The sequence below is a fragment of the Drosophila serrata genome, unplaced genomic scaffold (genome assembly GCF_035046125.1).
Source record: "Drosophila serrata isolate PLE 108 unplaced genomic scaffold, ASM3504612v1 contig_249, whole genome shotgun sequence".
Lineage (NCBI taxonomy): Eukaryota > Metazoa > Arthropoda > Insecta > Diptera > Drosophilidae > Drosophila > Drosophila serrata.
Genome location: NW_028257147.1, coordinates 1,318,216 through 1,340,813, shown reverse-complemented (window position 1 = coordinate 1,340,813; position 22,598 = coordinate 1,318,216). Strand labels below are relative to the sequence as shown.

Sequence of the window (22,598 nt, the reverse complement as noted above, 5' to 3'; positions counted from 1 at the left end):
GTAAAATTTGCATATAAAAATATAGTTAATATCGATTAAAAAATGGGATTGCACCTTCAGTCAGGAGCTTAAAAGAAAGTGAAGGAGTCATTTCCGAGCCTATAAATCATATATATTCTTGATCAGCATCAACAGGGGAATCTCTTCAGCTATATCCGGGCGAAAAAAATTTTTTCCAGAAATTTCCCATTTTTTGCAAATTAGGAAAGGGGTTACATCATTAAAATTTGCAAAAATCGGCCAAAAATTCAAATTTTAAATGGAGTATGCAGTTTTATTAACCTGCTAAAAATTAACATGCGAGCGCTTTCCGAATTGAAATTAATGCATTTTTAGCTTAGTTACGAGTTTTTTAAATTTAGATTTGTAGTAAAATTTGCATATAAAAATATAGTTAATATCGATTAAAAAATGGGATTGCACCTTCAGTCAGGAGCTTAAAAGAAAGTGAAGGAGTCATTTCCGAGCCTATAAATCATTAGCAGTTTTATTACCCTGCTAAAAATAAATATAAAAACGCTTTCCAAATCGAAATTAATGCATTTTTGGCTTAGTTATGACATTTTTACACTTTGATTTGTAGTAAAATTTGCATATAAAAATATAGTTAATATCGATTAAAAAATGGGATTGCACCTTCAGTCAGGAGCTTAAAAGAAAGTGAAGGAGTCATTTCCGAGCCTATAAATCATTAGCAGTTTTATTACCCTGCTAAAAATAAATATAAAAACGCTTTCCAAATCGAAATTAATGCATTTTTGGCTTAGTTATGACATTTTTACACTTTGATTTGTAGTAAAATTTGCATATAAAAATATAGTTAATATCGATTAAAAAATGGGATTGCACCTTCAGTCAGGAGCTTAAAAGAAAGTGAAGGAGTCATTTCCGAGCCTATAAATCATATATATTCTTGATCAGCATCAACAGGGGAATCTCTTCAGCTATATCCGGGCGAAAAAAATTTTTTCCAGAAATTTCCCATTTTTTGCAAATTAGGAAAGGGGTTACATCATTAAAATTTGCAAAAATCGGCCAAAAATTCACATTTTAAATGGAGTATGCAGTTTTATTAACCTGCTAAAAATTAACATGCGAGGGCTTTCCGAATTGAAATTAATGCATTTTTAGCTTAGTTACGAGTTTTTTAAATTTAGATTTGTAGTAAAATTTGCATATAAAAATATAGTTAATATCGATTAAAAAATGGGATTGCACCTTCAGTCAGGAGCTTAAAAGAAAGTGAAGGAGTCATTTCCGAGCCTATAAATCATTAGCAGTTTTATTACCCTGCTAAAAATAAATATAAAAACGCTTTCCAAATCGAAATTAATGCATTTTTGGCTTAGTTATGACATTTTTACACTTTGATTTGTAGTAAAATTTGCATATAAAAATATAGTTAATATCGATTAAAAAATGGGATTGCACCTTCAGTCAGGAGCTTAAAAGAAAGTGAAGGAGTCATTTCCGAGCCTATAAATCATATATATTCTTGATCAGCATCAACAGGGGAATCTCTTCAGCTATATCCGGGCGAAAAAAATTTTTTCCAGAAATTTCCCATTTTTTGCAAATTAGGAAAGGGGTTACATCATTAAAATTTGCAAAAATCGGCCAAAAATTTAAATTTTAAATGGAGTATGCAGTTTTATTAACCAGCTAAAAATTAACATGCGAGCGCTTGCCGAATTGAAATTCATGCATTTTTAGCTTAGTTACGAGTTTTTTAAATTTAGATTTGTAGTAAAATTTGCATATAAAAATATAGTTAATATCGATTAAAAAATGGGATTGCACCTTCAGTCAGGAGCTTAAAAGAAAGTGAAGGAGTCATTTCCGAGCCTATAAATCATTAGCAGTTTTATTACCCTGCTAAAAATAAATATAAAAACGCTTTCCAAATCGAAATTAATGCATTTTTGGCTTAGTTATGACATTTTTACACTTTGATTTGTAGTAAAATTTGCATATAAAAATATAGTTAATATCGATTAAAAAATGGGATTGCACCTTCAGTCAGGAGCTTAAAAGAAAGTGAAGGAGTCATTTCCGAGCCTATAAATCATATATATTCTTGATCAGCATCAACAGGGGAATCTCTTCAGCTATATCCGGGCGAAAAAAATTTTTTCCAGAAATTTCCCATTTTTTGCAAATTAGGAAAGGGGTTACATCATTAAAATTTGCAAAAATCGGCCAAAAATTCAAATTTTAAATGGAGTATGCAGTTTTATTAACCTGCTAAAAATTAACATGCGAGCGCTTTCCGAATTGAAATTAATGCATTTTTAGCTTAGTTACGAGTTTTTTAAATTTAGATTTGTAGTAAAATTTGCATATAAAAATATAGTTAATATCGATTAAAAAATGGGATTGCACCTTCAGTCAGGAGCTTAAAAGAAAGTGAAGGAGTCATTTCCGAGCCTATAAATCATTAGCAGTTTTATTACCCTGCTAAAAATAAATATAAAAACGCTTTCCAAATCGAAATTAATGCATTTTTGGCTTAGTTATGACATTTTTACACTTTGATTTGTAGTAAAATTTGCATATAAAAATATAGTTAATATCGATTAAAAAATGGGATTGCACCTTCAGTCAGGAGCTTAAAAGAAAGTGAAGGAGTCATTTCCGAGCCTATAAATCATATATATTCTTGATCAGCATCAACAGGGGAATCTCTTCAGCTATATCCCGCCGAAAAAAATTTTTTCCAAAAATTTCCCATTTTTTCCAAAAATTTCCCATTTTTTCCAAAAATATCCAATTTTTTGCAAATTAGGAAAGGGGTTACATCATTACAATTTGCAAAAATCGGCCAAAAATTCACATTTTAAATGGAGTATGCAGTTTTATTAACCTGCTAAAAATTAACATGCGAGCGCTTTCCGAATTGAAATTAATGCATTTTTAGCTTAGTTACGAGTTTTTTAAATTTAGATTTGTAGTAAAATTTGCATATAAAAATATAGTTAATATCGATTAAAAAATGGGATTGCACCTTCAGTCAGGAGCTTAAAAGAAAGTGAAGGAGTCATTTCCGAGCCTATAAATCATTAGCAGTTTTATTACCCTGCTAAAAATAAATATAAAAACGCTTTCCAAATCGAAATTAATGCATTTTTGGCTTAGTTATGACATTTTTACACTTTGATTTGTAGTAAAATTAGCATATAAAAATATAGTTAATATCGATTAAAAAATGGGATTGCACCTTCAGTCAGGAGCTTAAAAGAAAGTGAAGGAGTCATTTCCGAGCCTATAAATCATTAGCAGTTTTATTACCCTGCTAAAAATAAATATAAAAACGCTTTCCAAATCGAAATTAATGCATTTTTGGCTTAGTTATGACATTTTTACACTTTGATTTGTAGTAAAATTAGCATATAAAAATATAGTTAATATCGATTAAAAAATGGGATTGCACCTTCAGTCAGGAGCTTAAAAGAAAGTGAAGGAGTCATTTCCGAGCCTATAAATCATATATATTCTTGATCAGCATCAACAGGGGAAACTTTTCAGCTATATCCGGCCGAAAAAAATTTTTTTCAGAAATTTTCCATTTTTTGCAAATTAGGAAAGGGGTTACATCATTAAAATTTGCAAAAATCGGCCAAAAATTCACATTTTAAATTAACTTGCGAGCGCTTTCCAAATCGAAATTAATGCATTTTTAGCTTAGTTACGAGTTTTTTAAATTTTTATTTGTAGTAAAATTTGCATATAAAAATATAGTTAATATCGATTAAAAAATGGGATTGCTCCTTCAGTCAGGAGCTTAAAAGAATGTGAAGGAGCCATTTCCGAGCCTATAAATCATATATATTCTTGATCAGCATCAACAGGGGAATCTCTTCAGCTATATCCGGGCGAAAAAAATTTTTTCCAGAAATTTCCCATTTTTTGCAAATTAGAAAAGGGGTTACATCATTAAAATTTGCAAAAATCGGCCAAAAATTCAAATTTTAAATGGAGTATGCAGTTTTATTAACCTGCTAAAAATTAACATGCGAGCGCTTTCCGAATTGAAATTAATGCATTTTTAGCTTAGTTACGAGTTTTTTAAATTTAGATTTGTAGTAAAATTTGCATATAAAAATATAGTTAATATCGATTAAAAAATGGGATTGCACCTTCAGTCAGGAGCTTAAAAAAAAGTGAAGGTGTCATTTCCGAGCCTATAAATCATATATATTCTTGATCAGCATCAACAGGGGAATCTCTTCAGCTATATCCGGCCGAAAAAAATTTTTTCCAGAAATTTCCCATTTTTTGCAAATTAGGAAAGGGGTTACATCATTAAAATTTTCAAAAATCGGCCAAAAATTCAAATTTTAAATGGAGTATGCAGTTTTATTAACCTGCTAAAAATTAACATGCGAGCGCTTTCCGAATTGAAATTAATGCATTTTTAGCTTAGTTACGAGTTTTTTAAATTTTGATTTGTATTAAAATTTGAATATAAAAATATAGTTAATATCGATTAAAAAATGGGATTGCATCTTCAGTCAGGAGCTTAAAAGAAAGTGAAGGAGTCATTTCCGAGCCTATAAATCATATATATTCTTGATCAGCATCAACAGGGGAAACTTTTCAGCTATATCCGGCCGAAAAAAATTTTTTTCAGAAATTTTCCATTTTTTGCAAATTAGGAAAGGGGTTACATCATTAAAATTTGCAAAAATCGGCCAAAAATTCACATTTTAAATTAACATGCGAGCGCTTTCCAAATCGAAATTAATGCATTTTTAGCTTAGTTACGAGTTTTTTAAATTTTTATTTGTAGTAAAATTTGCATATAAAAATATAGTTAATATCGATTAAAAAATGGGATTGCTCCTTCAGTCAGGAGCTTAAAAGAATGTGAAGGAGCCATTTCCGAGCCTATAAATCATTAGCATTTTTATTACCCTGCTAAAAATAAATATAAAAACGCTTTCCAAATCGAAATTAATGCATTTTTGGCTTAGTTATGACATTTTTACACTTTGATTTGTAGTAAAATTTGCATATAAAAATATAGTTAATATCCATTAAAAAATGGGATTGCACCTTCAGTCAGGAGCTTAAAAGAATGTGAAGCAGCAATTTCCGACCCCATAAATCATATATTTTTGATCATCATCTACAGGCGAATGTTTCTGGATACATCCGGCCCTTTTTTTCAAAAAATGGAAATCGATGTTCTAATCCTCCCATATTTCCGCCCGCAGACGGCTTCCAGCGACAGGAAGAAAAAGATTCCCATCCAAGTGTCAATATAGTCCCGAGGTTTCATCATGAAGATTCCAATCCAAGCTTCAGTGAGAGAAAAGGCAATAGAATCCAAAGGTTGTGGCACCAGTGGCGGGGTGACCAGACGGAGCCGGGCGAGGACAAACTCCAGGGTATCATCCAGGCGGTGCACATAGGCAAGCGGAGCGATGGCCAGTTGATGGGTTGTGCCTATTTTTGTTTCGAGTGCACCGAGGAGATGGCACAGTCCATGCTCCAGGACGAGGACAATCGTTTGGTGGGCAGGAGTGTCCTTGCAGACTGGCAGTTGCCCAAGAAGCAGCGACACATGTCCTGCTGCTGGTGAAGAGATGTGCCGTGTTCCTAAAAATCCCCCAAAATTAATAGAATCTTTCTCGTTCTAAATTATTATTATTTTGTATTTTTAATAAAATTTTTTCTTATTTAATATTTAAAATCAGTTTAACAATTTACAATTTCTTTCTTTTTTGGGTTTTTATCGTGTTGTTTTTAGGTTTAATTTTATTTTTTTGCGCTATCAATATTTTGTTGTATTCAATTTGTTGAAGTATGCACAACTTAAGGCCTACGGTATGAAAATTGCAAACACACTTTTGTTCGATTTAGATTTATCAATTCAATTCAATTTTAGTTTCTTTTTATAGACTTAAGCAAGTAATTTATTAATGAGCCACAGCGTTGTCCAATACTTAAATTGTTTAGGCCACAATCCGTTCTTTGAAATCAGCTTAATTCTTTTGTAATTCAGATTGCGAATAATTCAATTTTATATGGGAGAACCTACTGCTCATATTTAATGGTTAACACAGCTCTGATTTATATTTCATGTTTAGTTTTTCCTTTTAAAGAATTTTAGATTTTTAGATTTATTGAAATGACAATTTTCAAGAGCTCTTTCTTGTGGCATCTCCTGAAGCTGTTTATTGTCTTTCGGATCGAAATAAGTAGAAGAAACAATGGGGATCGGATTTCATGTGTTCCAATTCAAACTGATGTCTGTGGTGTGCATATTCAGAAGGCAATTTCTTGGATAGAACATAAACTACTTAAGACATAGGTTTAGAATGACTAAATTATAGTTCGAAAATATATATTTACTGTATATATCTTGTATTGCTCGTGGTAGGTAGGTATTTCCACGATTTTGTTACGACTTCTTGTTTAGTTGTTTGTCCCCGCAATTAATTTATTAGGTAGGTAGGAATCCCAGAAACTATTTGCGCCTCCGGATCTGTTGGCTACTGTGTGTCTGTGTTCCCAGTTGGCTCTCTGTGTGTCCTAATGCGCCTTCAGATCTACATCAGCATTTATATATATCTATATCTTGTGTTTAATTTACTTTGGTTTTCTCTTTTTATTTTGAGCATATTAATGTTTACTTTTATGCTTTGGTTTAGCTCAATCCTAGTCATGCACTCTCACACTCGCTCGCTCTAAACATTTTCCCCACCTTTAGTCAAGTTACAATTTATATTATTTATCGTTCGTAAATGTTTACAAAAATAATTTATAAATTACATAACTCTGTTCATTTACCTTCATCGATTTTAGTTACTCTTAGTTTGTGTATACATATTATAGTTTTCCACAGCGAAAGTTTTCCTCAACAGTCACTGTTCTAAATACAAATAATTAAAATGTTTTACAAATGCATTTAAAGTTTATTTCTACGACAATGAATGCTTAGATTTAAGCTACAGTTTCAGTTGGGAAAAACTTTCATCTTAGTTCTGACTCTTCGGCTATTTAGAAATTAATTACTTTGAAACATTAAGAGCCTGCTTTAATAGTTTTCTGAAGTTGGGCATCCTAACTTATAAACTAAAGCTAAAATTGAACTAAACTCTGCTATTTTTTATCAAACTAAGTACGTGCTGTAAGTACTGTTTTTAGCACCACATTCTCAAAATGCGACCTAAATCTTAGTACATTGTTGGCCTAAACTAAAACAAACAACGAAATCAACATTAGTGCGTAGACTTAATATGAACTTTGGCTATGCTTTTTGTTAATTAATTTACTTGCTTGCTATATATTTTTGGAACACATCAGCTGTAATCACTAAATCGTTTTATATATAAGTATATATATATACGTAGTACATAAGAATAACTAACAATTGTTTGGGACTAAACACTAAACACAAAACTGGAAGTTAAAAGTTTAAAAGCTTAAAGAATGAAGAAAATTAATTTGTGTTTCAATATTTGGGTTTATATACAATTCTCTCACTATTTTCCGTCTTAACTAAGCTGCTTTTCTGATTTGGTTTTAACTAATTGGTTAATTAATTATAAAGCTTTCTTTTAAACCATTTCTCTTTTTTCTTGGGAAACTATGTAGCAACTCCTTCTCTTTTTGTGTCAACTTTGGGCTTACTAACTAATCATATAAATGTGTGTGTCCAGGGGCTAGTAGAACATCTCGTAGGGGAACAGACTCCTCGGCGAACGTGTCGATGGCCTCGGTAGCTCCTCGTGCTCCTCCAGGGCATCCTCCTCCACGTCGCCATCCGTGCTCGATACTCAAATGATGCTCTCATCGTTGTTGCGCGTCAGACGAATGCTAGTGGTTGTGGTGGTGGTTGCATCCGATCCCGGACTAGAGCCCGGCCTTCGGCTAGGAGCGGGTGTGGTAAAGGTGGTAACCACAATATTCTCATCATCATACGAATCAAAGTCCTCATCCTCATCATCGTCATCGTCATTCTCCTCCGAATCCGTTTCAGAATCCTCGTAGTCCAACAGCGCCTTGGTCACTTGATTCTTTCGTCCGGCCAAACTAACCGCTGCTCCACCCACCGCTCCGGCGTTCATGCGTCGAATCTGGGCACGCGGCGTATTGGAGGGACGAGGCAGGAGTGGCTCCCGGCCGCTATGCATCATTCGCTCGCTGTTGGCCCCACCGCCGGCTACGGCGGCGGACAGGGGTGCTCCCTCCCAGTCGTCCGTGTCCGCCGGCTCGCAGAGGGACTTGGAGTGCCCGTGCTGGTACGACGACTCCTCGGGTATTGTGTCTCTGTGGGTGGTGGTGGCGGTGGTGTCGATGTTGTCGATGTTGTGTGTGGAGTGTGTGTAGATTTCGGTGGTTCGAAGGTGAAGGGAATATGATGTGAAGAGAAGGCGTAGAAAGTTAATGTCAATAGTTGCGATCAATTTTGTCTAATGATTCGGTTTGGGTTCTGGGACTTGGTTTGGGTTAATGGTTAGCATGAGGCTACAACTAATTACGACTAGGTCTTAACTTATGGAAAATTAAGGTTAAAGAGTAAATCAAAGCACTTTGTAAGGATCACATTTATTTTTTTAAGCACTACGTTAGGGCAAATCAAAATGAAACAGAAACATGGAAGATAAATAGTTTACAGGTAAGCGTATAAAGGGGGAAGACGAGTTTAAGGCACAGTTTATATATATATAGATAACAGTTCTAATTTTCTACATTTTCTACAAGATTTTTGTTTCGTAAATACAATACAATTTCTTTGTTGTCCGCTCTTGGGATTTTCATAATGTAAAGTAAACAATTAAGAGATAATAAATAACAATTAGCACAGGAGATTAGTGTTTTAGTGGTGTGGGTTCGGTCAAAGACAATATAAATGAATAAGATAGTAATTGATCTTTATCAACATAATTTAAAAAGAGCCTGGAACCAGCTCCAAAACAATCCTTTGGCTTTACTTATCTTATTTATTATATTGTCCTTGGTTTAATGGTTAGTTGTGCCTGCCCCAGGCACACACAATTTGGAAAGATACTTTTTATCTGATTGATACTTACACATATATAGAGTTCTTGTGTTTAAAGCCATTTAAAGATACACTTAGAAATTTGTGTCTAAGGAAGTTATCACAGGTGCTCAACTGTATAACAGTTGCTTGTGCATTTGTGTGTTGTGCGAGTGTGTGTTTTGTGTGTGTGCTTGTTTTTGTGCATTTAGTGTGTGTTTTTAGCTAGCTAAGTGCTCTGGTTCTGTGCTGATTTTCGCGTCGGTTTGGTCTAATCAGATTCAATTGAGACGCCGCTAAAAGAATATATAATTTTACGTCAAATCGTTTGCCAATCAATCAATCTGGTCAATTAATCATTAACATTTTGTTATTAGTTAGACCTTGGTTTAGTTATTGTTTTCCTTTTTGGATTGTGGTTGGGAATAAAATCAGGAAACAAAGAAACACAGCACGGCAGACATTATGTGTGGCAATTTAGTTTGAAGTCAATTTTTTTTGTTTGGTAATTGTTAATTGTTTTTAGAAATTGCATTGCATTTGCTTAAGGTTGGGTTAATTATTTGGTTAGGAACCGATATATTGCAGACATGTTGGTAATATAAAACACAAATACACATATAGGACAATCAAAAACATAAGAATTGATGTAAAAACATGGAATTGGGCTTACTAAAAATAATGTTATAAGAGTGGTATAACTGTTATACAAGTGATAATTTATTATTCTGCGAGAAAATGTTTCTTAAGAGATTTATTTAATCTTAAATCTGTTTATATAACATTTATACCACTGCTATACGTAGAATACATGCTAAGAGACTAAAAATTGCAACATAAAATGAAATATGTTTAGCAGCCCAGTATAATTTGTGATCTTTTTGAATGATAGTAGCGATTTCCTGGCACTGAATCGATCACCAATGGAACAACATCCTAATTTCAAATATATACAGTGAAAATTTGAGGGTAGACCAGTTAGGAGCTCGGTGTGAGTGCGAATGAAGCTTAAATCCAATTGCAAGAGAATTTCGAGGAAATCGATTAAAGTTTAGAAAGAGATATATACCAATTCCAGCTGAGATGAGGATAGAGATCGCTAGCAAAGTTTCAAACCTACAAGGACTGATATTGATATCGTTACTCTACAATGATATGCTCTGATCTGTGTATCTTGTATATATACAATATATGTACTCTATATATATATATACGTATATATAAAGATCGTGAGGTTAGTATTCAGAGTAAATATATGTACGCTAGTATATGTGTAAGTTTAGCATTGTCTCTTAGTTCACAGAGTTCGAAATTCGATATAATGGCCGGTTTGGATTGCACTCAAGACATTTTCTTTCGAGATTTTTACTTTGGATAGTACTGGATGGAGTCGCTATCCTCCGATCTTGGGGATGCGGGTGACGAGTTAGTCCCGCTGCCCGATGTGGTATCTGTTGAGTTGTTGGTGGTGTTCTTGGTGGCTGTCTTTACTGTTGTTGTAGTTGTTGTTGTTGTTGTTGAAGTAGAAGTAGAAGGATGTGGAGGAGAAGGAGTTGTGATCTTGGCTGACTCTAGTAAATTAGTGGCTCCCGGACTAAATTGCAAAATTCTACTGGGCCTGCGTCCAGTTGCAATGAGTCTGTAAAATAATCATCACAATAAAAGACACAGACGAGAAGAAGCTCAAACGACAGGAAAATCCACAAAGGCATAAGGCAAAGTAATTGCTAAAGATTTTAAAACCCATATCAAATATCCACAAAAGTGTGATATAGCACACCTTTGGTCGATTTTTCAATTGATTTTAAACCTAAGGAAATTACTTTGGCAATTGTTGGTGTGGATAAATTAAATTTAAGCAACGTTTCACTTTGGCGGAAAAAGGGTGCAACAAAAGACGATTAAAGTGGATATTAGCAACATTAAAGCGAAATTTTTTTAAAATATTTAGCAGGAAGAGAACGGCATTTCTTTTGAAAAAGTTTTGGGTTTGAAAGGTTGAACACATCAAAAAGGAAGGAAGCCTTTCATCTAATTTAAAGCAAGTTAGGGAGAGTCCATAAAGGAAACAGATTGGTATTTTTGACATTTGAGAATGGTTAAGATTAACCGAGCCAGATCACACTGCTGAAAAACCTCTAAGCTAAATTATAGAAAATTTCATAAAAGCGTTTCATGCAAAAAAAAAAATATATATTTTAGAGACCTAATTTTGTTGTATTACTTTATATTCCAATACTTATTGAATAGCGTTTCAAAACAACTTTCTAATATTTCTAAAAATGCGCTAACAAAAAAAGAGTTTATAAGTAAATCGAGTTAAAATATAAACAGAAAACGAAAATGTTATGTTTGATTACTAATGTTAGCTAAAGTTAATATTTACAAGCATGATTATGATAGTGATACGAACTGAAATGGGTTTAAAGTTAGGGTTTAAGGATATAGGTATATTATCCTTTAAGTAAAATGGAATCTATTTAACTTGAATAAGAAAAAAAGGACCAAGAAGTTTAGTATTTACATTTCATGACTTTTAATGATTTTTCATTAGAAAAAATATTTTTAAAGTAATTTATAAAACCAAAGAATAAGTATTTATATATTATACAATATATTTGTATTTAAATGAAACAATTATCGCAATTGGTATAAAATTTTAAATCAACCTAAATATTTTAAATAACTTTTTTACTTTTTTTGTTGATTTCAAAACAGACTTTTAAAAATATTTCTCGCTATCTGATATCCCTTTTAATATATTCCATGAGAACCACTCACTAAAGACCCATTTCAGTCACAAATAAAAAAGGACCCGAAACAACTTGATGAATATAGGCACAAAATCAATAGACCAGACAATTAGGTGTAGTTGTTTTCTTTTCATTGGTGTCTGACCAGGTGGAAAAAAGAGTAACTTACCCGCTTAGCTCCAGCATGGAGCCTCTTCGCACATTCCTACGATGACTTGCCGTGACCGGAAATGGTCCCGAATGGCCTTCCGGACCAAGCTGATGGGCTCCAGCTCCAGCCCCAGGTCCGGCACCAAGCGAACCCGACGATATTGACTGAGACCGCTTGTCCAGACGAGGATTGTGCATGGAGGAGGATGTCGATGGGACAACGGACGTTTGTCCTGCGGACAGAGGCACAACCATGGCATCCGAGCTGCCGGAATCCACGGCTCCCGAACTACCAATGCCCACGCTGCCGGCCTTGGAGCTGGAACTCTCTCGCCGGAAGAGACCTATGACGGACTTGGGCTGTTTAGGCTTGTTTATACCACCTTTATTTTTTTTTTTTTTGAGGGTTTTTGGATTCATCGTTGGAGTTGGAGTGTTTTTTTTTTTACAGGGTGTTCGTATACATTGGTGTCGTTTTGTGGTTGTGGTTGTGGGCAACAGTTACCGAAGGAAAACAATGCGGGGGAGAAGAGAGAAAGAAAAAAAGGAAAAAGTTAAGGAAAAATCACAACAAAATCAACGTAGAAGAAATCACAAAAAAACACACACACACACAATAGAAATGGGGTGCAATTTTGTCATCGATTCTTGGTTACAATTTATTTGTTTCACTTTGGTGCTCTTAATGAAAACGAGTAAACTATATATACACTGATTCAGATATATACTGACGGATCGATATAATACAAAACTACTGCCACAGAGAGATAAACTTGATTGGAATTATAGCAAAATGTAAATTTAGTAATGACCACATGTTTTCTCTCTGTGCCGACAATTGTTTTTCTTTTAGCCAATTTATAAACAGTAATCAACTGAGGACATGAATATTCAGTATGGGTAAGAACAATCATAGGAGAGACAGAGAGAGCCCTAAGCCCCTCAATAACCAGCCGGAAATTGTGGTGTGTTCTTGTTGGAGGAGAATCCCCTCCAGATACTCTTTTCCTGGAAAAACCTAAATCAAAATGCAATTCAATTTATACATTACCTAGGAATGTTGCACTGGGCGAGTTGTAGGCCAAGTACTCCTTGTTGGAGGCCCAGGCCGGGAACTCGTTCTGCTGCACTGCATCCGTACACTCGTCACCCTGACGCTTCCAAGGCAATTGGGATTCCGTGGCCGTGGGTGTGGCCACTCGTCTCTCGCCATCGGATTCGCGGGACAAATTGCGATCCTCCTCGGGTATTGGATGCTCCGCCACTAGATTGCAAATGAAAAATTATAGAAAATTATAAAAACCATTGAAATATAGGAGAAATTCAATTGGATAAATCATTCTAAAGGCTTTTGCATGCAGCTCTTGGCATTGGTTCGCTTAAAGCTGTTGCTTTTGGGGGAGAATTTATTTTTATTTTGTGTTGTCCAAATTTAGGGGAAATATTGTCAACAAATTGGAAACAGAAAACGCAGTTGATGGAAAAAGAAACACAGTCAAAAAGGGCAAATAGACAAACAAAGTGCGCAAAACTCAAGGAAAATTGGAAAGACACAGGAAAAGAAAAATAATAAATAAAAACCTAGGGTTATTCTAATCAGTAAAGCGGTTTAACACTTAGGAGATTGGAAACCCTATAATATACACAAACCACCAAGTATAAATTCCTTTTAAAAAGATTTTTAAGTCCTAGTCATTTCTGTAGTATTCCCAGTATATATATAAAGTATGTCCAAATATTTGTATTTTTAATAATGTATTATTATTTGTATACCCTTGCAGGGTATTATAATTTTAATCAGACTCTTGAAACGCAGTGATCAGAATAAACAGGAGAGTCGATCTAGCTATGTTCGACAAAAATTTAATATTTTCAAAATTTTTCATTTTTTGCAAATTTTATAAGGGGTTACATCGTTAAAACTATCAAAAATTTGACAAAAAAATTTAATTTTTAAAAACATTAATTTGACTATGCAGATTTGTTAACCTATGTTACTAAAAACTAATATAGAAATGGTGTCCCAATTAAAATTAAAACATTTTTGGCTTAGTTATGAGATTTTTTTCGACTTTGCATTCTCCAAAAAATTGTCATTTAAATATATCGAGAAATATCGATTCAAAGATTGTGCATATTTTAAGCTTCGATCCACATTATTTTAAGTACACAAAATACTGTCACCTACTAATTTATATTCTCCCCTACAGCCGAAAGCCTCAGCAGCTATGGCTGACACTCATCCTGTAGCTTAATTTGTAATTAAGTATACAGTGTACAAATAAATAAATAAATAAATATTCTCCCCTAGTCATTGTTTAGTTTCATTCTTATTTATATGTTTTTAGGGGGGTCATAAAACTAAGAAAATAAATAATGTTTCATAAAAATAAAGCAAGAATAAATTTTGTCATGCACAAAAATGCCATGCTTTGTTTCGACATTTCGTACTCTTTTTTTTATAAATTTGTTGATCGAAATTATTGTTTTAATAAGTGACGACTTTTCAAATTGGTTTTAGGTAAGTTTGATGGTTCTAAAATGCAGGTAATTTCGAGCTTTTGTATTTGGCAATAAGTAACTTGGCAATTGAACTGCATTCGTGGTGGAAACTAGAGACTAGCGACTTCTACGAGCAATTTGACGTTAAACGACGACGCACGAACACAATGTAATGACAACTATTGGTAATTAGATGGGCAGCTACGTCTAGGCAACACTTAGCATGGCTAAAATAGATATATCGGATTCAATCGAGTTAAAGTAAATAATAGTATTAGGCACTAAAATGATTAACTCAAATGGATTAACTCAGAACGGAACGGAAGAAACAAGATAATCGCGCAAAGTGCTGAGCACAAAATACGATTGATATTGAACTAAGCTTAAGGCACTCTATAAACGAGTTAATGACTGGCTTTATATGAGGTCAAAGTACACTTAATGGATTGGTAAATGAACAGAGAGAGTGGTGTAATTGTGTGAGACTTAAGAGAGGGTGTTGGTACATAACAAATGTTTACTCAAGTATTTATGTCTATCTATATAAGGCTCTATTATCTCTAGGCTTTAAGAAAGATATTTTGCGGTTTGAAATTGTTTCTTTAAGTGCCTGAATATAACTTTCCGGCTATGCTTAAATTATACATTAATTTGCCAAATTCATTAGGTTTTGGTTAAGTTTTTAAGCTTTACAGTCTCTAAGGATACTAAAGATATTAGCCAGCCCAGATTATTATATTTATGTATTAGTTCAAACAATTTTAATCTTTATTAAGAAACATTTTAATTCTGAAACTTTGAGAATGATATCCTTGTAAATATATGTTCTTCCTTATTTCTTCTTAATAAATTAAGCAATACGTATAGTTCTGAGCTAAAATTCAATGAAATATTAAGCAAAATTCCCTTTAATTTTCTAACTAGAAAGATTTAATGAAGAAAATCCAAGGATAAAAAGATCAAAGAAGTGCGTGAAGCTTTCTAATCCAAAAACTGTACTGAAAATGTTATTGTAAATGTTTTGTTGCTGATGAAACATGATCTGAACTTGGTGATGTCTGATGTGACTCTGTGCGATTCCTTTACCAATGCTCTGGTATGAACGATCCCGCCGCCATGGCAATATCAGCTCGGCGGCCGTGGGTCCGACGGCCTGGTCCGGTGAGTCTAACTCCGGCTCCGGACTGTCGTCGACCCGCGGGGCATAGTGCTGGACGACGATGCGCGCCTTGGAGGCATCGAAGCCGGGCAGGTTTTGGATGTGGGCTATCAGGGAATTGTTATTGGCGCGATCCGAGTCAGCTAATCGTAATTGTTTTTAAGTTTTTTCGTACATTCGTTTGCGCCCAGCAACATTTTTTTATTTTATTTTATTTTATTTTATTTTTTTTTTATTTTTTTTTTTTTTTGGTATTTTGTAAGTGAAATAATTGGGAAGGCATAAAACAAGAAAAAAATATATATAGAAAGTTCGTTGTTATAGCTTTTATTTAGGTTCTCCTTAAGAGTTTAGAATCAACAAAACTAATGCAGAAGTACAATAAAAAACAGAAAGTTAACAGTGGTTAAGAGAAAAAATCAACTAAAAAGGACTAGCAAAGCTTTGTCTTTGTGCTTTTATTTATTATATTTACCTACTACAAAAACCTTGTTCAGTCTACTCAACTATTTATATATATATATATTATGTACAGATACTTGTAAAACCTTTTGAAGATTGCTTTCATTTCTTTTGGCAAAGAAAAGTTGTATATAAAATGATGGCATTTTTGTGTGTACTGAACAAAACAAACAAGTCGAACAGGTTTTTTGGTGGCTTGAATGGATAATAATATATCAGATATTGCCATATGACTGATCTGATTACAAGTTGTATAAATGAGGAGACTTGTACACAAATTTCTAGAGATTTAAAATCTTTTAAAAGGTGTCTATGATATACTATTAGGTACCTTTTTAAAGGAATCTTTATATCAAACTAGAAATTTGTGTGTCTTAAAAGAAGAGGAAACCGAAAGTCACCTAAAAGGGCTGCCTATGCTCAATGTAGACAACCTCTCCACAAACTCAAATGTTAGTTACAAAAAATAAAAATAGTGTTAAAAATTACACACATCATGGGGGCTGGGAGAGAGAGTAATGAGAACACTTACGTGATGATTTGGCGGTGAAGGTCAGGCCATCATCCCAATCGTCGCTGGGGCCAACAACATTGATCTCGTTGGGATTCTGTTGGCAATCCTCGGCTGTTTCATTAAGCACATTGTTAATATAGTCTTTAGCATTTGCAGTTGGGTTAAGTTTAACAAATATTTAAATAATGATCGCAGGCATTAGAATATTATGAGTGTTGTTGTATTTTTTTTTTTTTTTTTGGTTTAGTGCACAAATTTTGGTTCAGTTTTTATTTTGCCAATTGTGTGTGAGGGTTTTTTGCATTGTATTTTAGTGTAGTTTATTTTAATTGCCATCAATTTGGAAAGGTGAGCGATGCGGGGAAGAAAAAGAGAAGGTTTTGGTAGAAAACAAATTAGTTACCAATTAAATATAAATGATTTCCAATCGATTTTCTTATTTTTAAATTAATTTTGAGGAATGGGTTTTGGAAAAGTGTGCAAGGTATTTAATTTAACACCTGGCAAACTTCTTCAACATGCATTTAATACAGAGGGGTGCCTTAGAAATTGTTTAGAATTTTAAATACATTTAAAGTATAATACATTAGGACTTGAAATGTTTATTTTCCTCCTTTTAGACTATTTTAAAATTGATTTTTAAACTCTTGGCATTTTCTGTGACACCCCTCATAGTTTAGAAACTAAAATAAAATAGTTTTTAGTAGAGTCACAACTAAAACATAAAGTTTAGGTGATGAATTAGGTTAGAATGACGCATGAAACTAGATTTAAAACTAAAAAATCACTACATTAATTTCTCCACAAACTTAAGAGTTCTTAAGCTGTCTAAACAAAAGAAAGATTAAGAAATAAAATAGAAAGCTACAACCAATTCGATTTGAGAGGTACTCTACAACATGATTTTGTTGTCTGTTTAAATTTTTGATTAAAAATTTAATTTTGCTGTTTTTAGCGTCATTTACCTATTTCTAATCTACGATATTTGTTAAGTGAATTGTGAGTATGTCTTTTTCTGTAAGATTTTTTTCGTGAATGGTTTGAACTCGAATCCGTACCATTGGTGAGCTGCTTGGTGGTGCCGTTCTGTTGGAAATCATGGAACGAGACATGATTCTGCTTCACATTCTCCTTGGCCTCCTAAGGATAATGCGAAAGGATATCCATTAAAATAGGTTTCTTATGAGAGAGATAATATTAACAAGATGCCTCACCTTATTGCTGGCCCCACGTTTGCTGCGCTTGTGATGTTTGCGATCGTTGAACATACGCCGGAAATTCATTTGCATTTTGTAATTGACCTGAAAGAGAGAGGATATAATATTATTGTAATTGAATTATACTTTTTTGAGATAGTTTTTAGCCAAGTTAGGAGATGCAAGTTATTGCTGGTTGGTTGGTGTTTTGTGGCTCTCTACTCACCTGTGTGGACAAATCTCTGTCATCTACTGCGTGTCGGCTATAACTAAGACGACGGTGCTGTAAAAACATCGGATGGAGCAAATTAGGTTTCAAAAATCATAAAATGCCAGCGCAATGATATAAATATAGAGATAGAGAGATGTAAGTAGCTTAAGAGTTACTTTGCAATTGCAATATAGGACAGATACATATAGTATGCAGTAGTATATAAATTACGATTAATTTGCACAAAAAACAACAACTGATTAAGTGTAAACGGCTTTCCATAAACATTTGTACATCTTATGAGTAGAGATTAATATTGAATCAAGTGCTCGGCCTAGTTAAGATCCTTCCATCCCACAAATATCATATTTCTTTACGATATAATATAAATATATAATTGTGAACACAACAAATATAGGCAGACAAGATATTTATTCAGTGTTCGGTGTAGTTTTTGTGGTCTTATTCGAGTAAAATCAAAGTGCTTTATAATATTAATAAGGAATTGGGAATTTCAAATAAAAATAAATGTTATTAAAAAACATTCTGATTTTAATGGTAATGTATGTTTATTAAATTGTGTTTGTTGTATTTGTGTTTAAAATATATTTTGTAATAAATTGTGTTATTTGTAAATGTTAACATTACATTATACAATAAACATTTAGGCATTGGCAAAAAAAAGTAGTAGTTAAAGGTATTTAATATTTATTTTAAAATTGTATTAATTTACTCAAAAATTACTTTAAAAGGTGCCAAGTCTTAAATGTTTTTTCTACTTTTTCTTTAAATGTAATAAGGGGTTTTTTATATATCGGCTAAGAATCCAGCTTTATAACGATTTTTTAAACAACAAATATTTCAAAGAATTGCATATATTTTTAACTTTCGTATATTTATTTTGTTTGTAATTTTCACTACACAAATTATTGGCTTATTATATTAGTCGAAAATATAGATAGTTCAAAGGGTATATGTTTTTTTTAAAGGCCTTCATAATCCTTCAACTATAAATGGTTAAGGGTCAGAATTAAGCTTTGCGTTCTTTTAAATAAATTAGTTTAGCATTATTTAAAGATTATAACATATTATCAAGACACCAATTAGAAGACACATTTAGAAGGTTGAACTAAATAATTTTTTGCAGTCAAAGAGTAAGTAGTACAGACACACAACGTGTAACATTTAACAAAGGTTTCATATTTGTTAATTCGAAAGGAGTTTATCAAAATGAACCAAGAAACAGATCAAATTAATTAGAACAGAAACCAATTATTCGTACCATTTGTATTGAAGCCTTTATTTATCGCGATATTTTTTCAAAATTATCGACATTTTATCGAAATTTTGTTATATTTTTTGTTTTTTTTTTAGCACACGAAAGTTTGAAGCGATTTCGATTTATATTTTATTGACACGTTGTTGTCGAGAAGTTGAGAGATGTTGAGTTATCGAAACAACGGGAAAGAAATTAAATAAACGATTAATTACAAATATATATTGATATACATATATCTATATTATTCATATGTAGAGTCAGAGCGTTTTGGCCATCAATAATCATATATATATTCAGAGCAAGAAGCGTAGAGAGAGTGTGTGAGGAAACTAAATGCCCAAAGTACAGAACAGAAAGGAAAATTCGAGTGTGATGTTACAGTAGAACTTGGCATAACACGACCCTTTCAGTGACAGTTTGACAAATATCAAATATTAATGAAAAGAAACAGGAAAGGCAAAGACTTTTGGGCTGCGTGATAAATCATTTTTGTTTTTTTTTTTTTGGGGGGATAATTAAAGTTTAACTGTTTTTGCTATATAGAATATCCAACCAAAATTTGATTATTACAAAAGAGTGATAGGGAAATATACGTATATGTCATAGTACATACCCTTCTATAAGGCTTCAGTTCTTCGGCCAACAGATGATGGATCTTGGCATCAGTCAGATCCTTCTTGGATGGATTGTAATCCAGCTCAGCCATGTCCAGATTACGCGAACAAGTATTGTCTAGATTTGTCAGACTGGGACTAAAAAGTTGAAGCAAATGGGTATTAGTAAATAATTAATTCAGGGGAAGAGATACAGTACATATTAAGTTGAAGAAAATATAAAAAAAGTGGTTAAACGAATTTCAGATATATGCAGAAAGACAATGTTAAGAATATAATAGAGGTGTCACATTGAAATCTATAGGAACTTTGGGAAATTAAAGTTGATCTATTTAGCGAATCAGAAATTTATCATAACTAAACTAAAAATATTCCTGTTTCCTAAAATAATATATGTATAATTTCGCTTTGTGCATTTTGTGGCTTAGAGAAAATGCCAAAGAATAGCTCAACTGAGTTTACTATTAATTATTAAAATGATTAGTTATTTGTAGTATTTAAAGTATATATGAAAATATGTGCAAAGTTCATTTAAATTAGAAAAGTAAATAGGTTCAAAAATCTTAACAACTGTTTTCTACTGTGTTAGATATCAAAACAAACATTTAAAATAGAGATTTAAATGTTTGACTACAGAATTTTGTGACACCTCTCATTAAATTGTGTTTTTCAATTGTGTTAGTGGCCAATTTTGGTTTTAAAAATTATACTTTTGTGCAGTTTCATGCTACAGTTTCGATCAAATTGTACTACATTTAATTTGGAATTTATTTCGTACTCATGCAATATATATACGATCATTTCGGTGTGAGTACAGGCAAGTGTATCGATATCAATTCATATTCAATCCAAAATTCGTTTACCATGTGGTGTATATGGTTGGCGGTGCCCACCTGCCGCCAATATAGTTATTGGTATAGTTCCGGAACAGGGCGCTCATTGACTCAGTGCCCGTCATCTGGCCAATGGTCGATGGATTCCGTCTCATCACCTCCATGGCATCGCGCATTGTCAGTTTGGAGTACGTCTCAATGATCTTCGGCTCAGCGCCCTGAACAAAATATTATATAAAAAACGTGTTTTAAAGAAAAGATTACTATTTATATATTCAAACTTATTACTAAATATCATCTTCTTCGTATGAGATCTTGACGGACTTTATTCGGTTGGGAATGCTTGCATCTCGACGCTGCATTCGAGTTCTTGAGTTCTGTAAATCCTGGGAACTTCTTATTCTCTTACTCTTGTCCAAATCACGCTCATAGCTTTGCATGGGAATGCGATCCAGTAAATGAAATTCATTCACCTCCTGAGTGGCAGTTTTAGGTTGCGGTTTCTATATAAATTGTATACTTAATCTTAAATAATACCTTGAGATCTCGGATCAGCAGCGGGCGAATGAAGCGATTGTCGAAACGCTTGAATTTATCACGCACATTATAGTTGCCTGTCTTGCCCACAATATCCTCAATTCCAGCCATCAAATGGTCCATGAACTGGTAAGAATATATATATATTAATTCGAATTTATATGATTCTCTTAATCAGTAGTCTCACTCGTTCATGAATACGCTCATTCATGGTGGGCTTACGCTTGTTGGCCCGCTTCACATTGAGTATCTTGACCAGCGGCTTGATGGTGATGCCTTGCAGGAAGACAGTAAAGTAGATCACAGCTATTGTGGTGGTCACAAACATATTCTTTTGCTTGACCACATTCTCATCCACCAGCAGCACCAGGGCGAAGGCCACAGCGCCACGAAGACCGCCGTAAGACATTACAAATTGATCCACGCGGGATAATTTGTGGAGGCGGAATCTATTGGCAATGGCCGAGAGCAGGATGACACCTGGAACAGGAGAAGAACAATTAAATAAAGTTGTATTAATTAACTTAAAGATTACCAGATTACTTACCAATCACACGAAACACTGAACAGAAGGCAATAGTGAGAACCACAAACCACGTATTCCATACGTGCATATTGTTGACAGTGGCCACGCCGAGGAACATAAATATGATAGTTTCCGCTGAACTCGACAACATCTTCAAGGCATATTTAACAGTCGTGTGTGACTTTTGTGAAATATTTGATTCCACATAGTTTTTCATTGTAATACCACAGAATGTGATGCTGTTTTGGTAGAGGATATTTATTAATTAATTAAATATTTATATAGATTTTTGTAAAATAATATACTCACGCCAATATGCCGCTCATGTGGAAGATTTCCGCATTGAGATAGGCCAAATAGGCCATTACAAATATGAAAATGGGTTCTATGACACGCACATGATCGGTGAAACGGGTCACCAGACCGGTGAGGAAGCCCCAGATGATGCCTTAAAAAATATAACAAACATTTATTAATAGAGTTAATTTATAAACCTGAGAAGACTACTGCTTTTATAAGAATTTTATGGAATCTAGACTATACTGAGAACTTGATATTCTGGCTGTTTAAGAAATTTTAAATCGTATACATTGTAGATTAAATATTCCACATTCTAGGTAGATTCTCCAACCGAAATCCAATTAATTTTGTTTAAATAAAATCCAATTAAAAGCGATTGAAACATCCACACTCACCTATGGCAGTTCCACCCAGGGCGACCACAAAAAATGAACCCACTCCGCTTGCAATATCCTGGGCGATGATTTTGTCCAAGCCAATCTCATTGTAGGACTCCATCATGTGATACATGACGACCTGGGGGATAAGGGGAAGAGGAATACCATTACCACTTGTTGACTTAATTGCTTCGAT

At 33.5% G+C, this 22,598-nt stretch overlaps 2 protein-coding genes across 54 annotated transcripts in view; one reads left to right on the top strand and one right to left on the bottom strand.

Moving 5' to 3' along the window:
* Dap160 (dynamin associated protein 160) overlaps window positions 1-6,469 on the top strand; it is a 36,173-nt gene extending 29,704 nt beyond the window's left edge. For all 4 annotated transcript variants that reach the window (XM_086832472.1, XM_020956831.2, XM_086832473.1 and 1 more), the window contains one exon: window positions 5,217-6,469. In XM_086832472.1, coding sequence (XP_086688598.1) covers window positions 5,217-5,584 — 368 coding nt within the window. In that variant the 3' untranslated portion in view covers window positions 5,585-6,469. The remainder of the gene's footprint in view (window positions 1-5,216) is intronic.
* Window positions 5,650-22,598, bottom strand: part of Nhe2 (Na[+]/H[+] hydrogen exchanger 2) — a 37,143-nt gene continuing 20,194 nt past the window's right edge. For 2 of the 50 annotated variants that reach the window (XM_086832419.1, XM_086832420.1), the window contains exons 6-22: window positions 22,421-22,541; window positions 22,035-22,173; window positions 21,747-21,964; window positions 21,387-21,679; window positions 21,200-21,325; window positions 20,693-20,880; window positions 19,829-19,967; window positions 19,219-19,233; window positions 17,952-18,008; window positions 17,744-17,830; window positions 17,588-17,669; window positions 16,548-16,670; window positions 15,481-15,696; window positions 12,944-13,156; window positions 11,912-12,275; window positions 10,359-10,628; window positions 5,650-8,277 (exon numbers count right to left, since the gene is read on the bottom strand). In XM_086832419.1, the coding sequence (XP_086688545.1) occupies window positions 7,785-8,277; window positions 10,359-10,628; window positions 11,912-12,275; window positions 12,944-13,156; window positions 15,481-15,696; window positions 16,548-16,670; window positions 17,588-17,669; window positions 17,744-17,830; window positions 17,952-18,008; window positions 19,219-19,233; window positions 19,829-19,967; window positions 20,693-20,880; window positions 21,200-21,325; window positions 21,387-21,679; window positions 21,747-21,964; window positions 22,035-22,173; window positions 22,421-22,541 (3,144 nt within the window). In that variant the 3' untranslated portion in view covers window positions 5,650-7,784. Of the gene's footprint in view, window positions 8,278-8,540; window positions 10,629-11,911; window positions 12,276-12,943; window positions 13,157-15,480; window positions 15,697-16,547; window positions 16,671-17,587; window positions 17,670-17,743; window positions 17,831-17,951; window positions 18,009-19,218; window positions 19,234-19,828; window positions 19,968-20,692; window positions 20,881-21,199; window positions 21,326-21,386; window positions 21,680-21,746; window positions 21,965-22,034; window positions 22,174-22,420; window positions 22,542-22,598 lie in introns of those variants that run through there. The other 48 variants (XM_086832426.1, XM_086832427.1, XM_086832441.1 and 45 more) reach the window with 40 other exon arrangements.